This window comes from Calonectris borealis, chromosome 2 (assembly GCF_964195595.1).
Source record: "Calonectris borealis chromosome 2, bCalBor7.hap1.2, whole genome shotgun sequence".
Classification (NCBI taxonomy): domain Eukaryota; kingdom Metazoa; phylum Chordata; class Aves; order Procellariiformes; family Procellariidae; genus Calonectris; species Calonectris borealis.
Window position 1 is genome coordinate 59379443 of NC_134313.1, and position 17253 is coordinate 59396695.

The following is a 17253-nucleotide window of genomic DNA, read 5'->3' on the forward strand; positions in this document are numbered from 1 at the left end:
CGGATTAGCTTTGACAACCATCTGTGTATAAGGTATAAAACCAGTGGATAACTTCGTAATGTCAAAGTGAAAAACAATGGTGGAAATTAGCATTAGAAAAATTAGGGGGAAAAAAGAGATAAATCTGTGCAAGACATCATTGAATTCCTGTTCAGTGAGTGATTCAAGCCTGCGAGATTTATTTCTGGAGAGTCTAATTCACACCAGAAAAAGACATGCTAAGGATATTTTTGCAGAGGTGCTACGGAAATACAGTTGTCCCAGATGCATATTATTTTTCACCTGTAATGTGAAAAAGGTTTAAGACGTGCTGTTAGTATTGCTATTTCTGTAAATCAGAGCAGTGAGTGGAAGAGACATGGGGTTTCAGGCTTCAGAAAAGTTACTACAAGCATTGGAAACACTGACATCTACAAAACAGGTAGGCAGTAATTAATGACTGATAACTCAAGAGGAAACATTTAGGAAGCATTTCCAATAGACACACGTGAGCTAGGGTTGTTTCTCACCTGGACATGCTCCGCAGCGATCGGTGGTGACTGGTAGAGGGTTTCTCTGGCCTCATAAAACTTTCTCCTCTTTGCAAGGTTGAAGGTCCCAGTGAGAAGATGGGGAGAGTAGAATATGGCTTTGATGGCAACCGCATCTGTTGTGAGAATAGCGGAAGGAACATGCAGTATCATTACAAAGATTATAGCTTTTTAGAAAGGGTCTAACCATAAATTTATTTACTTACTTTTTTGCAACACTGTGAGCATACAGGCCTGTGTAAGAAAGCAAGAGCATGAATCATTTCATCGGGCAAAATTACATTTAAATCAAGAATAAGGGATAAATGTTTTCAGGAGTTAGAATCCTCCCCCATCCTCCCCTTAAACAAACATTGTTATTTTTAAATCTTCTTCAATGTAATAACTTCAATCAGAACCTGAAGCCAAAAGCAAGGAGAAATGCTAAACAAGAACTACAGCTAAATTAAAAAATAGGAAAGAAAAAAACAGAAACAGCTGTTTTTCCTCTAAAGAAACCTCTTTTGGTGACACAATAAATTAGTGATTCCATACATCTCCAGACTTATTGTCTCACTGTTCAACTTAAAATTTTTCATTTTGCCTGCAAATTATTCCTTTTCCCTTCTCCACCCACCAATACTCCAAAAATAATCCAAAAGGTAAATCGCCTTGAAATGTTTTCCGCAACAATAGAGATTATGAAAGTGTTGATTGAGGAGTCTGAATAAATTCCACCTCACTCTCCCATGAGCATAAAAGAACAAATGGGTGTTTCTTTCACTTTCAGCCTAGAGTTTCAGTCCGAGGAAGCAAGTCTGTCACTTAGGAAGGATCTGGTTTTGCATATTTTTTTTTAACCTTGACTGTTAGAGAAACAAAATCAACAGTATGCAGCGGAAACATTTAGGGGTTTCTAACATATAAATCAGTATTTTTCCCTCTGAAATGGTACTCATTTATTAACAGATATTAAATATTTACCTCTTACAGAACTGACAAGTGTAAGACCAGGTAAAGAAAGAAAACCTTCTTGTCCGACAGCAAAAGCAGAGCTAAAAGAAGAACAGAGGAGTCCACAACGTTAGGCAAAGACCAGCACAATAATGACTTCATCTATCAGTTGCTATCAGTGAGACCACAGCTGCAGGACTACATCCAGTTCTGGGGTCCATACTTCTAAGATGATATTGAAAAGAATATTTAGAAATACTCCTTAAATGCTTGCCAGTTAATTAACTTATTTTTACTCCTCCCCCACTGATGTTTATATCATTACTACACAAAAAAACAATGGGAAAGTAAGCAAGTAAGTAACTGTAAGGAAGGGTAACTGTTACAACTGAAAAACACAAGAACAAATGGGCATAAATTCAACCATGAATACATTTAGGCTGGAAATTGTTCCTAACCATCTGGGTCAGGTTCTGGGACACAACGTTTTTGCCTGTGATAACATTTGACGATTTTCTTCCAATCCTACATTCTTGAAAACTAGAGGAGGTGCAGGAAAGAGCTATTATAACACTTACTTGAGGAAAACCTGCTTTATAGTGGGATAATAAATCCCATCTATTCAGTTTATTCAAAGGAGGTAGGGATCACAGCTTAAGAACATTTCTAGGAAGGAAAGGCATTAACAGTCAAAAGTTTTGCAGTCAAACAAAAGATGACATAGTGAGTTCCAAAGACTCAGGTGATGCTAGATAAATTTGGCTAGAAATAAAAGTGAACAAATTTAACAGTGGGTTAAATTAATTAAAGCATCAACTTACTTTGAGATTTGATAAAAGCTCATTACTAAGCTTTATATATCATGATATGCAACAGCTGAATCTAATGAATGACATTTTAAGATTCTTGTCCTTCTGCCTTAAATGTATTAAATCTTTAAATTAAATCTGCGTACTAGACACGACTAGGCCTGTAGGTAAAATACATTGTGAAGTCAAAATACACTTGCTGGAGGTGTTCAAGAAGCACAGGTCAAAAGTGGGAGGAAAGGACACTGCTTCTACTGGTAAATACCAATTTCCAATCTGCAGTTTACAGAAAAAAATGTGTTAGTTAATGGGTTCTCTAATATTAAACCTCCTTCTGGGGTCACGTGTTGTCTGACTTCTCTGAAGGCTTTCATTCCCTCTCTGCTTGATAGTGAGGATTCAGATGAAAAACCTGTTGTAACTTCCTACTGCTAGCTGTAATTCTGTTTTCTGGAATAAAAATGCTAAGCAATACTGCAGAAGGCATGGGGACAGAAATCATTTTAGTCAATGAAGTTTAAAACATACAGATATGCTCTGATAATTGCAAATGCTACTGCATTTTTATTGAAAATTTAAACAAATAAGGTATTTCCATGAAAAGTTTTGATGTTTCTGCACATAATTCAAGGAAGCTGACCCATATGTTATCCATTTAGGGGAAGTTTCATGGATATTCCTTCTTTTTCTCCAATACAGGGTAAGAAACAAATGAGTAAATGGGAGGCTTGTGGGACCGGCCTCCCTCAATAAGCTTTGGAGCCTCCACAGACCCAGCCCTACCTTTCCTTTCTTGAGAGCAGTGTAGACATCTTTATATTGCTGGTACTTTTCCAGCTCCGCCTTCACCAGCACCTGACGGATGTGCATGACCTCCTCCACCGTCAGAGCCAGACATTCCACCGGGTAACAGAACTCCTCCTGGAAGCCAAAAAACCCGTATTAGTTCAAAGCCAAATGGCTTCTTCCAGATTTCAACCTAGACAACCAGCCACCTGGTTAGTAATTCCAGAAACAGAAGGCTTCTCCCTTCAAATTGGAATAGCACTGGCTCATTCATGGGCATCACATGAGTTTCAAACCGTCGGAGACTGCGTAAGCGTGATCTAAATGGTCTGATGTTCAGCCTTCACAACAATGAGAGTTTTCTTCATCTTTCCTCCTCAAACCACTTCACCCTTCTCTCCGTTTGTCTTTTATTACGAAGATTTGTTTCAAACCAATCAACGTTCAGGTTTATAATTTGAAAAGCAAAAGATAATTTGGCAGATGGTACTACTATTAAGTATATTGTTTGAGGACACGCAATTTCTCTGAGACTTTGTGGTGCCCAGAGTGGCCAAGGAAAGTTGTTAGTAGCCCATTCTAGCAGAAATTTTTATTCAGTGGTACCACACCTTGGTGCTCCCATCAGAATCCCACCAAGACTACAAAAAGTTAGGGCAGTTCAGGCAGAAAAGTTCTCTTTTCTGCCCCAGGAAAGTAACACCAGCAATTTAAGCTTTACAGAATAATCTTCAAATGTAAAGCGGGAGAACTGGCTACCCAGTGTTGCATTATTAATGGCAGCGACTCAAATAGAGACTAACAACACAACTTCCCACTTGTAAAATTCTGCGTCTGCTCTGTATTACAGCATTTAGGAGAATATTGAGTAGAGAACTCCTGAATTTGGTACCAGAGAATAAAAAACACCAACCCAATTTGTAATCCAGCCCTGTAGTTGATTATACATTTCCAACAGAAAGACAGAAACCTCTGTGGGAACTCCCATCGCTTTATGCTTAGCAAACCTTTTCAGTCAGCCCAGAGGGGCTACTGTGCGGTAATGACAATGACATGTAATGCTCTCTGAATAAATGAAGGAAATTTCTCCTGCAAATACAAAGCCATGGCTGACAGTTTGGAGATCTCGTTTACAAATTGAAGTGATGAATCGGATTAGTAGTGAAATGCTGCATTTCCATGTACTCAGAGGTCTGTTCTGTCTTTCCATTAGATTAAAAAGAAAATCTTTCTACGTTGCAGACCTGGCAAACATTAGCATTTAGGAACCACCACATTTTTAAAAACTGTTGTCTTACCTATCTAGAAAGGGAACACAAAGAAACTTCACTCTGTTTAAGGTACCCCACAAAAGACTAGAATTGAGTTAACTTTGTTAGATTTGCCAGCTAAACCTTTGGGGTATAGAAGCACTAGTTTTCTGGAAAGAACAAGCTACATCAAAAGCAACTGCAATTGGCTCTGAGGTGTAAAGCTGCACAGCCAAAACAAAGTAACTTCTGTTCCTTATGAGCAACCTTACAGCTAACCGGCAGCTCCCAGCGTTTCATTCTGGGTTCTTCCCATAGCAACTGCCTCGCTATGGAGAAGGCACGGCTGAAGGCTGGGGCGAGACGGGCGAGGAAGTGGGTGGGAAAGCGTGATGCACACAATGCCAGCGAAACCCTCGATTCTGCATCGTGGGAGACTGAGAGAAACTGTCCCAGGTGAATGAGGCTGACCGAATGCTTGTAATCAATCAGAGCTTTAAGTCCCTTAGAAATACATTTCTTACTTGAAGCTCTTCCTTCCCCCTCATGAACGCCCATTCCTTTAATTTACAGAACGATGACGTCAGGGAATAGCGCTCCTTTGAAGAAAGTCTGCGGATCTGCTATAGGTGTAGAGCAGGTACTAGGGGAATAGTGTGGGCCAGTTGTTGTACCAATCGAAAATGATTATCAATAAAGCAAATAGAAATAGCTAGCAGGCAACAGGGGAAACATAGAAAATGTTCACATGTTTAAATGCTAATGTTTTAATTCCAGAGGTTACACAAGGACAACAAAATGTTAATGCAACATTAAATGAAAGATAAATATTATGCTGATTTCAGAAAACTGCTTGATTTTTTTTTTCCTTTTTGGAATAGAAATAAGTACACGAGAAAATCTTTTGTTTCATCACTAGCTTTAAGGCATTGAGATTAATTAAAATTACGTTAAGCACTGACTAAACTTCATTAAACAATGATGCTTAGGAGTTATTGCTCAAACTTCCAACAATAACCTGCACGCAAGTTAGGCAGCTCCAAGTGAGAGAACTTCAGCTCTCTGCAACACTTGCATACAACAGAACATACTAAAGACAAAATGTGGTTTGAATGGTCTTGATTTTCTGGAATTGTACTCAATACTCATTTTAATATTAAAGACAGTATTCTTATTTTTAAAGGGAAAAAAATCTTACTTAAAAATACTATTTTGAACTTGAAGTTTCCATGATCCTCATGAGAATTGGCTTAACACTTTGACTGTGCAATCTTATTATATACACCGTAATAGCTTAAGGTGTATATGTGTAATTTTTTTTACTCAGGAAAAGCAGGTAGTAAGAATTACATATCCATTATGTGAAATAAAGTGCTTTGTAGGTCATTCTCAGCAAACACACACCTAATAAGTCCTATGACTAACACATTTTTACACTAATATATTCCTTGTAAAACTTCTCGTTAAAGGATGTCAGTAGGCATTCAAATAAGCTGCCCTAGTAAACTGCAATATGAACAAGTGCCGGATTGGTCTCTGAATTCTGCAATTCACAATTAGTTAAGCAGTCTAAACTCTCGTTGCTTTTGCAGACTAAAAGTTTCTAAGAAGTCAGCTGGATATCTCAACTATAAACTCTCCTGCAACAGGTTTCACACTTTCACTTATTGGTTGGGACAAGAAAAAGAAGGAAAAAATTAAATTATTCATGTTCAATTCTACATAGGGGTAGGGTAAATGAATCAGTTTTTCTTTTCAGTGGATTTGCCTTCCCTGGTACATAGCTATTAGTTATTCTGCAGGTTCTGATACTTAAGTGTGCTGAGGACCAAAACCATATGTAGGTTTTCAAGTAAAACAGATTGCAAATGCCCTTCCATTCTACATAGTGTATCTTGTCAGAAACACAAAACCTTATTCTTTTCGACATAGTCCAAGGATTATAATAGTTTTGCTGGATTTTTGCTGCAGGATCTTCACGTGCTGTAACATTTAAGGTCTGTCCCATTGATAATCTTGTGATGTTGCATTTTTAGTTTGCTGTCCTTTCAGAACTGATTTCTTTTTCCCGTGAGGTGATTGAAGACACACAAATATCCTACACACATTGAAATCAATGTCAATCAGGTGCAATACCCCGGCCTAAGCTTTAATTCTTGCCACAGCTTAGGAAGTGCTCCCCTAGGAGGGAACATGCTGGTGAAGGTGATTTCCAAAGCCAGCAAAAAGAGGCAAACCTTTGCGGGTTTCCACCTGCTGGCAAAAGCTCTCTCACAGAGATAGTACATAGCCCCTGCCACCCCACACATGGCTGCTTCAATGGGATGAGAGCTGAGCAGAGAAGCTGTTTGCATAGTTGAAAAAAGTGGTCTGAAAGTCATCCTTGGAAATAAACTGGTTATCCTAGGAACCTGAACAATAGATAGGAAGCAGAGAAGCGAATGCTGTGTATAAATGAAACCATTAGCTTTGGTCCTCTGGGTCATGAAAAAAAAAAGATAATAATAATAATAATAATTAAAAAAGCAAACAGACTACAAAGGCATCCATATGTACATCTCAGGACACTGGCTTCCTCTCACTGATTAGGCACCAGGTCAGCTCACTACAGCAAGCACACCACCAGGGCTGACCCCCCCCAAAATCACTGAGCTGCCCTGCCTTTCCATGTAGCACCGGTAGGGTGACATATCAAAAGGACTATGCTTGGCATTTTTCCAAGTTTGTTTCCCCTCCCCACCTACTTAGGTCTAACTCTGGTGAGTTGCCAGTTCACAAAACCGTCGTTAGTATGCAAGACAGACCAGTTTCTTGCTAATCCTGCTAAAAGACTGTAGCAAACCCCTGCCTGTTTTCATTGGCATTGAGGACTATTTATTGACGAGGTCTCTTTCACCTTGAAGAGAAACTGCGGTCACAGGAGCAGGTGATAAGAAATGAAACTCCATCAATCCTGGAGGAAGGGATGAAGAAGTGTGAAGTCAAATAAAAAGGAAATAATATTCTACACTTATTGAGAAGCATTCACTCCAGGAACGGCAATGTTACATATGCAGCATCTGGCGCAGCCACTGAAAGAAGCTGGCCTCTCTCCAGGGAAGGAAAGACTTGCAGTAAGCCAAAGAGTGGAACTGGGCCAGTGCCAGCATATCAGAAACCACCTACCAAAACTAAAAACAAAAGTACTGTGGGAGTTGTCTGTCACACCCTAGAGGGCACTATTGCCAAGTTAAAGAATTAGCTCTCTAGGCACCAAATAAAATAGGTTCTTAGTAACAGAACATCATTTCACTACTGATTTTCCTTCTTTCTCACTTCATAGCCAAAACCAAGCTAGGTGACAGTGCTCTGAAGATTAAAAAAACCAAAACAAGACAAAACAAAAAAACCCCAAGCACAAAAGATACTAGTAAAACCTTTCCCATGTGTTCCCACGTTAGCCTGACTTATCTAAAGCTTTTTTCTCCCTTTTCCTTTAGTATTTTTAAGGGGGAGTGGAATAATTGAATTAGTTTTTCTGCAATGGTTTTATTTTGTATATATCTTTCTAGGGATATGTCAGTGAACAGACTGACAGAAGGAAAATACTTATGTGGTTAAAAGGTCCTGTTAAGAACTTCGTTGACCTATTTAAAATAACGGCTTCATATATAAGATTTTTAAGTTGCATGATCCCCTCAAATACATGATATGAGATCAGTATTACGATGTAACATATTTAGATACGCTAAAAATGTGATGGAGCAAATGCCTCAGTATAACATATAATGCTTTCTCCCCTCCTCCCTTTAAACAATATGTCTGTTCATGACTCTGGGCTTATCAGAAAATAAAGCTTGTGCTTCAACACATAGTGAGTGCAGCAGGCAATGACAGGGCAGTCCATTTTATATGACAGTGTCTTCAAATTCATGCTGAAGTAACCCTCCAGCTTGGTTCTGGTGCAATATGTTCTGCTCCAAGTTCACTTTGGCAGAAGAAGTCTACTTGTATTGTGCGTTTATCAACACACTACTACCTGACCTTCACCTGGAATGAGAAACTACATTCTTCTTGGAAGGATATAATAAAAATCCAGCAGACCCTCTGAAAAGAAGAGGACGAAGCATGTTGTGGGAATATTTGGAGATTATTTTCTTGTTACCATTCAACTTCATCATCTAATAGGTTTGGATCCTGGCCACCATCTCTTGGGCCAACAAAAACACTCTTCAAAGCCCATTAATACCACTGCACTACAAGTCGGGGCGAGCGAATATTCCCTTCCTGTCAAAACTAGGATGTGTTTATCGATTTCTCTATTCACCAGCACCTCATGGGGCATACTTCAAAACCCTGCTGGTAGGAAAAGAGACGAGGAACATATCCTGCATGAAATTACAAAGCACTAATCAGTGTGTCAGCATAAAAGAACCAGGATTTCATACCCTTTGCTGTTTATACTCTGTTGGAAAACAGCTCTCAATTAAAGCTAATTGATCAAATGTACTGTACTTTCTTTTCAAGCAGTAATACAGGTTTTTGCCTCAGTAACTTCAACAAAGCAACATAGACAAACCTTGATTTGGATTACTGAAAGAGCTTTCACATGTATAAACATTACCACACAAGTTCTTAAGGTGGGAAGAAAAGAAACCATTTCAATCATTCAGCCATTAACTAAAATACTTCCATCAACTAAAAAATTCCCCCAAATCGCAAAATAGATCCACTGCTTTCGAATTGTCTCTATTGAGATGGAAAATCAGTAACGTGAAGTTAGTCTGTTTTGGTAACATTCTGAAATAAAATCAAGGCACGTGGCTTTACTCAGAGTCCTAATCAAAGTGCAAATGTTTTCTGAGGCACCTGTACCTGGGATTTTGCATAAATATGCTAGAGAGACAAAGTTCAAATCTTGATTTCAAAACGTCTTTAGTAGCCAAGAGCTGTTTCTGAATTGAGGAGTTTTCTTTGAGTCAAGTTCTAATCACACTGAAGCCAAGTTTTAATTTTCATTATACTCTTAGCATGCCTCTTTTTCTCTCTCCTACCACCCACTCCACTTACAAGTGATCTGGAGCTCTGTTTTGAAGGTGGTAGGAACTGTCTCACGTTGGTTGGTGTTTCCTTTTCAATGGAGTGTCGTCTCTGAGGTGGCTGCCGTCTCTCAGGCTGTGGTGTAGATGATATGGGCAAGAACTTCGGAGGCACTAAAGATTCAACCAGCATAAAAAAATTAGTTCTTGTAAGACAGACTGTTGGATAACATTGCTAAGTACGTAAACCAGCCACTGATTTGCTAGAATTCCCACTACTGGTGGCTGAAGTTACACATCCATACTCAGAGCATCTTCAAGACAGGTATCACATTCATCACATTTTCCAGATTGAGAGAGTAGGAATACTCATAAAACTAGTGTACACCCCAGGCATGCTACTGTCCAGTTACCATTGTATATAAATTCAGTGTTTCAGGGTATTGGCTTATTCTATTTATTCAACCATCGTGCACAGAAAATACATGCACAGCTTACTTGTTTCATTACAAAGCCTTTCCAGTGAAACTGAAACACTTTGAAACAAATGAAAAATATTGTTACACAGTAAAGCCTACAATAACTGTGCCTGAAAAAAAAGAACAGATCCTCCCCTCTTCCCAGTAAGTACTTATGAGAAATACTGGTGATTGCTATGTGTCTTTCAAACAAGTACATTCACTGCCACGGTGACAGAGATGCAGGAAACTTTTAAATTGGTCTTAGGTTAGAATGTGTTTCTGCAGCAACAAATCCTTTTATGAGATGAGAATAGCTAAACTACCCCCCATTCACTTCTGACTTCCTCTACAGTTCCACATCAAATTCAAGTACGAAACCACCTTCTGTTTCACAAAGATATCCACATATACTGTAGGCTAATGCCTTCCAATCGTTAATCACATTTGACCTATTCAGCAGGTTCTAGGGCTCAGCTTTAGAGATTTATTGCATTAACAACACTCAGCTTCAGCTTTCTATAAAAGTTTCAGACAAAGTTCATAGAACAGAAGACAAGAGAAGTGGGTAAAAGCAGCCACTGGGCTCTCTCATCAAAACTCACTCTTTCTGCTGCTGGTGCCTTCTTGCGAGGGGTCTTCCACTTGTGAGGGGGAGATGCTGCTGCTACTTGCTGATTTGTGCACTGATTCCTCCTGTGTGGCAAGACGAAAAGAAACAGAATTCCTCAGGGACTGTTTTTTCTTCTCTTACTGCTTCTTAGCCCACAGAAATCACAAGCCATCAAAGGTATTTTGCACCATTCAATCACTCAAAGCCCTAGAAGAAGTCCTGAGAAAAACATTGACCCTACACAGCACTGAGTAAATGGAATTTTCAGCGCTCAGTTTTTTTAGAAACTGGAATAAACGGTACGTAGTTGGAATTCAGTGTATTTAACTATCGCATGAAAGAACAAGATCAGAAGAAAGGTGCATGAATCCATTGTAACCTGTTAATTTTCCTCGTTGTATTCAAGGACTTCTAAGGGTTTGCAGCTACAGCAGATACATTAACTCAACTTTATGTCTCACACTAGCAAGGAATCAGCACTTAGATTTCTCTGGTCTCCAAAGGAATGAGAGCCACTCATACAAGTGACTCAGGTAAAGAGAAATTAATCTGATCTCCACTGCACTGTTCTCTAATCCCTGATCCTGGTGCGTTTCTCCTTTCTTTTGTATTTAAAAGAAATTTCGTTCATTATATAAGCATGTTTCATCACCACAGCCAAGAGCAATTCCTGCAAGATGAATGAAAGTGAAACAGGATTTGACTAACACCTTTCAGCTATCTAAAGCATTATTAAATCCTTTGCTTTCACCTAAAACCTCTGTCTTCAGCCACCAGATACCAGCAAGATACAGACCATCACAGGAGCCTCCCAAAGGAACAGAGTTGGAGGACTGAGCGTGAATGCTCTTTTGCTCTAATGTGAATGCTTTTAACCAAGGAGACTTACATCATTTAAGTTGTCAAGATTGACAGATCAAACAAGTGACCTGCTCTAAAATCCAGCAAGTGGCTGAGCTTCTCTCTCACACATTTCCTTAGTTACGTGAATCACAAACAGAAAAACCTCCACTGGCTGAAAGTTTGCCTTCTTTGGTAACAGCAAGTCAGAGAAGAAAAGCTGGCAGGATCACCTCAATGAGTACCATGCATCACGGGACAGAGGCCTCTACAAATTCCCATCAGGTGATCTGTACTTTATGCTTAGCCCAAGGGTATGCGTTTTATGTGAGGACACTGTGATGTACACTGTTCCCACGTATATGCCACAACATAGTATTCTGCAAAGGGACTCAAACCAGCTCAGATCCCAAAACAATATATTCATTTTAACATATCAAGCATGACGCCAGAAAACAGTTGCGATAGGAAGCTTGTAGGAAAGTTTGAGCAGCACGTTTAGCTACATCAGCTGTTTTATTTCCAGAAACCAGTACAGTTTAGCTACAGAGCTAGCTCATTTAGCTTTGCATATCATTGCTTCATGTCGCATGGTTGCCTTAAAAGACCACTGGAGAACTTGCAAGACAATTGGATGCACTGTTCTTTAGAAGGGGTGCAACAGTGTTCACCAGTCTGGAGTTAAACGTTTAAATTTTGTGAAGGAGAATAACCCCTGTACAAAGGGAGCTACTAAACTTTTCACTTTGTAGAAGTTAAATTCTTCTGAGCAGAAGATTACTTTCCCATTGCCAGAGAAGCTAACAAGCTAAGATGAAGAACTAAGTAAGCTGTCAATTAAAAAACATAACCATGGTGCTGTGCTGCTCATTTTTATGAATGAAGAGCAGCCAGGGCTTCAGAGAGGGCTTTTTGAGGAGCAGGTGGGGAACAGCTGTCTCTGGAGCACAATCCAAGCAATCCTTGCTCTAGAGAAGTCTCTCGTTCTGTGGGTCCCTATCTGGTCCTGACTAAAAATTGTAAGTGCTTCGGTTGTCAGTATCTTATGCTGATTCAAGCAACAGTCTATGCATTGAGTTTATTTACATGCTTTTCTGGGGTTTTTTGTTCTCCTTTTTCTTCCATTTTTCCTGTGTCTGAAACATTGGCACAGAGAGAAGGGAGACAAAACAAGGTGCACACCTGAAAATATCAAAAGCCTACATATATTTTAACGTAAAACTGTAAAATAGGGATTACAGAAATGTTTCACATGTCCATCTAACTTTGCTAACTGCCACCTTTCAGTGGGAAGAAATAGCTATTGACCATTCTTCATTCCACCTCTGAACTTGAGATGGACATGATGTCTCAGTCACATGTAGCACACAGATGTCTCCATCTTGCTCCCATTTTTGTGAAAGATTTCTAGTTACTTCATTAGTAATGGATGAACACTGGCTACTTCAGTGGCCTAGGAGTCTCAAAAAAAACAGTGAAAGAAATGGACAAAAATAGAGAGTAAGGGGCTCCTCCATAGTAAAGACCTACAAGAAAAATTCCAGAAGCTACACTTCTTATTCTAACGAATGAGAAGGAATGAATTGTCAGAGCCAATGGCTAAGTATAAAAAATAGTAAGTATAAACAACAACCCAGGGAGAACGGAAGCCAGGAGTATGTTAAATTTGACATATCATCCTACTTGGACAACAGGTATTCCTGGTTTGTCATTTCAAATTATTTTTTCTGTGCATAAACACATGCATTGAAAATGCTATTACTGTCCCACGATTTCTCAAACATGGAAGGCTTTTTTGAGAATAAAATCTTGTGTAGGAACCACTGATGAACCATGGTATGAATTTCTTCATATCAATACAGTAACTGTTGATTATTATGGTAGCCTATCTGACATTTTACATTTGAAGTTGGATCAACCCAACATCTGGGATTGCGCACTTCTGCACAGAGCGCTAAACAATTAGAATTTTACGTGTACTGAGAAAGCTGCAGCTTTAAAGGCATCACCTTAAAACATTTGAATATGTTACTGACATGATTTTTGTCCGGATAGCTGTAGCTTCATTAGGAAGATACCATTTTTACATCTGTATCAAAAATCACTATTAGATTGCTACTTCTTTTAGCCACACAAAGCAAAATGGCACTTCCAACTCCCCACTCTGAAACTGTGATTCTAGTGGCGATGCAGAAAAAAGCAAAGACAGAAAGCAGGAACCGTTTGTACAATATTCATCCTTGCCAGCAAATGGGCATAGGGCTCTATCAGACCTTCCCTTTCACCTCTGGCTGGTAACACTGAGTGTTGGGGCATAGTCTGCATCACAACACAGCTGAGAGAAGAACAAAGGGGATGCAGGGGAAAGAAAATGCATCTGCATCATAGCTCATTTGGAGGTCCACAGCTCAGCAGTGTAGATATTTGCAGCCTGTAATTAGGGCATAACATAGTCATAATTTAACTCCCAGTGAGTAACTCTAAATAGGTTAAGCCCAATTCAAATTGCAGGCAAAGAGGTAGCCGAGTCATTTATAGGCAATCAGGACAACACATATGCTCTTCTGTGTGTGACATACAAAGTAAAAGTCAGGAAAGAAATAAGGCATTTTGACAAAGCGATCTTCACTTTCCTCAAATGTTCTATGTTCCACCCCCTTCGTCAGCTCGGAAAATTTCACCCAAACTCTCTTCAAGTTTGTTTATTTACACTACTTTAGCACTGTTCCTGAGCCCCAACCAGTACTCTGCTGAGCATCTTAATCGTCTTAATTGCTTTACCAGCTACTTCTGTTGACTCAAACCAGTACAGCATCTGTTCTCTACGACAGCTCGATGTGGCCGATTTATTTTCAATTTATCTTTTGCTGTACGTTCCAGAGCTTATTCTATACAACTTTGCTTGCCTAGACAGTATTCCCTAATCAATAGTCACAGTCAGACATCTTATTTTTCCCTCCTACAAGAATCACTTCACATTTCCCTTTACAAAATTTTTTTACTGACTTCTGCTCATTTTTCCGTGTGAAATATGCTGCATTAGCTTCAGGATGCAGGGAGCTACAAGCTGGGAAGCTGTAAGTTCAAGATCCAACTCTCATTGACAGGTCTTAATATTCCTGCATCCTGCCCAGTTTCATTCATATTAAAAACCTCATATAGCCTCTATTGTAATTTTAAAGACTGCTGAGAGATTTCAGAATGCAAATCTCTTCTGCTTTCAGAATAGATGCACCAAATTATGCACCCACACAAGTCACCCATAGGATAACCCCTAATACAAAGAGGGCCAACGTTTCACAGATCAAGAAAGTATGCAAAGAGATAAATTTCTCCCCACATATATTTCTCCCCAGCCTCCTATCTTTCAGCTCAGACGCCTTTGTAGGTGCCCTGTCAGGAAACCCCTCCTTCCCCATTTACTGGAGAGAAAGAAAGTCAGGGAAGACTGCCTTCCCCAGGCCAAAATTAGCCTCTGTGAATAAACCCTGCCTGCATGGGCTTTCCAGACAGCTTAACTTTCAGAAAGGTCCAAACTCAATTAATAATACTACTGGTCCAAGAAGACAAAGCTCATTCTTGAGGATGTAATGTTGGTACTTCTGGAGGATGTAATGTTGGTACTTCTTGAGGATCATATACAATGCAGCTTTTAAGCTAGAGAGCTTTTTTAAGCTTTTCTCCTTCTTATGCTTTTTTGAATCTTTAACTCTCCATTTGAGAGAGGATGGATTCAAAGTTGTTTCTCCACCTAAGTGGTATTTGCTTGTCCTCATCTGTGAAACATTTGTTGGGTGTTACTTCCCATTTGTTGGGTGTTTGCTATACAGCAAACTAACGCAATGACATTTGCACCAAACTGCAACCCCTCCGGCACAGCTGATGCTCTTTATTTAACAGCTGGTACGGTGAGGCTGGCCTCACATCTGAGTCCTTTAGTGACAGCTCCTGCATGGGTGCCAGAAGGGTGCAACACCTTTGCCTGCATTCCCAAAAGCATAATTGCTATATATACACTGTGGACAGATACTGGGCATTTAGAAAAATAAGTAAATACTGGGTTTAAGGCCAAAATTAGCATTTAACCTTTTAAATGAATATTCTCATTTTTGAGGTCTGATCTAGTATTTTTGAAGTTCTGTGGGCTGACAAAGCAGTCATGGAAAATTCAGATGATCATCTGCAAAGTCACTTCTCAGCTGATCAGTTCAGCAAATTAAGGAATAAGACTCAATTCTGACAAATTGAGAAGCAAGTTGTGTCCTGATTTTTTACCTCTGAATCTGAGCTGTCAAGTTCAGCCAACGTGGGAGCCTTAAGGAGTCTCTTGCGTTGTACTGTCCCTTGTGTGGCCCCATTCTGCTTTCCTTGTGGTGCCAGGCCACCATTCACTACAGAGGCATCCACTAATTTTCTTCCAGCCTCTGGCGTAGATACATCTAGCAAAAGAAACAGAACAATTGGTGTTTGGACCTCATTTTTATTTTGCCTCTCAAATCTTACTGTCAAGAAAACACACACAAAAGGAAAAAAATTATTGTGATAGTTATATGTGTGCAATTATTTTACTTTAGCAATACATTGCTCAGAGAACTACAGGCAATGGCTTGTGGTACAAAAGCAATATGAAAGAATGAAAGCAGTGGAAAAAACAGTAGTACAATACCAAAAACCAACCTCAGACCAACACCAATCAACTTTAAAAAAAACCCCGAAAATATTCTTCCTTCAATTCATAGTCTATGATTAACTATATAACAAGTATCAGAAGAATGCACAACTGTATCTGGACAAGTGGGTTTCCACTGAATCTGAAGACAACGCCACACAGAAATTAGGAGGTTTAGCATGGAGTAAACCTAGTTTTTCCTGTGAGGACAGAATTACACTTTATTCTGCAGTATACGGAAAAGGAATGAAAAAGAGCTAAATAACTAGTGTTCATCAAAAATATGCACAATTCTTAGGCTTGCATGGTCATTAGTATTAAAAACATGTCTGTGATGTCAAATCTTCATGTAACAGCAGAAACATGAGGCTCCAGCTCTATCTTCGTCTACATGACTTTTACAAGGATGTAACTCCACTGAGTAAATTACTTGGGATTTCTGCCAGTGTGCAATGAAGATGCATCTTGGATAACGTAAGCATTGGGTCTGCTGTGCTTAGCCTAGCTTAGCTTAGACATTAAGATAATGACCTAGGCTTTGATATTTTAGGATAGCTTAGAGTTTGGTCTGATAAATCAGTTTTATCCCTGTAGAAGTACAAAGTGCAGTATTCCAATCCGAAGAAAATTATGTTGGAGGGAGAAGGAAGAGAAGCTTTTAATCTCCCATTTGCATGTATGCCTAAGCATCTGGTCTTTCTACAAATGTGTTTTTCTACCCATGTAATTACAGGACTCCTTCCCCAGTCTTGTAATAACAAAGTACCTCCAGGTATTTTAAGGCTAAGGTAATGACGAGTTGTTATTCCCATTTTTATACATGGTGAAAAGAGGCACAGAAGGTCAAATGACTTGTACCTTAGGTTACCGGGAGGACTATGACAGAGAAATGATATCACCCAGATATTCCCAGTGCCAACAATGTAAGTACTCACACATTATTTGGAGTTATTAACATAGTTGCCCTGGTATAAACAGACACGGTCACTGCTGCTACAACACAATTTGCATTGATAAAAGCCGTTCTTGCACTAGGTAAGTTAAAACTACACAGTCTAGATAAAGCCTCAGTTGCAGCAGTAGGTCTGTTTTACAACATTCTCACCGGAGCAGCTATTGAAAATAAATAAGAAGAGGAGTAAGTTAAATCAACATATATTTTAAAGAATTAATTAGGTTATTGTTAAATGCTGGAAACTGAGCTAGAAAGGACAGGGGATGTAATATAGTTCCTCTATAAATCATACCTTCAACTGGAAGTGCAAGAAAAGGCAATTATTTGGACTATTACAGTCATGGTGACATTCCAAGCCTATGAATCTGTGTACTGCAGTGTTATTACTGCCT

General features: G+C 39.3%; 1 protein-coding gene across 2 annotated transcripts in view; it reads right to left on the minus strand.

Moving 5' to 3' along the window:
• Positions 1-17253, minus strand: part of SPIRE1 (spire type actin nucleation factor 1) — a 133877-nt gene that overhangs the window by 5153 nt on the left and 111471 nt on the right. For both annotated transcript variants that reach the window (XM_075142127.1, XM_075142125.1), the window contains 7 exons: positions 15513-15676; positions 10390-10480; positions 9358-9500; positions 3056-3193; positions 1494-1564; positions 737-764; positions 510-646 (listed from right to left, as the gene is read on the minus strand). In XM_075142127.1, coding sequence (XP_074998228.1) covers positions 510-646; positions 737-764; positions 1494-1564; positions 3056-3193; positions 9358-9500; positions 10390-10480; positions 15513-15676 — 772 coding nt within the window. The remainder of the gene's footprint in view (positions 1-509; positions 647-736; positions 765-1493; positions 1565-3055; positions 3194-9357; positions 9501-10389; positions 10481-15512; positions 15677-17253) is intronic.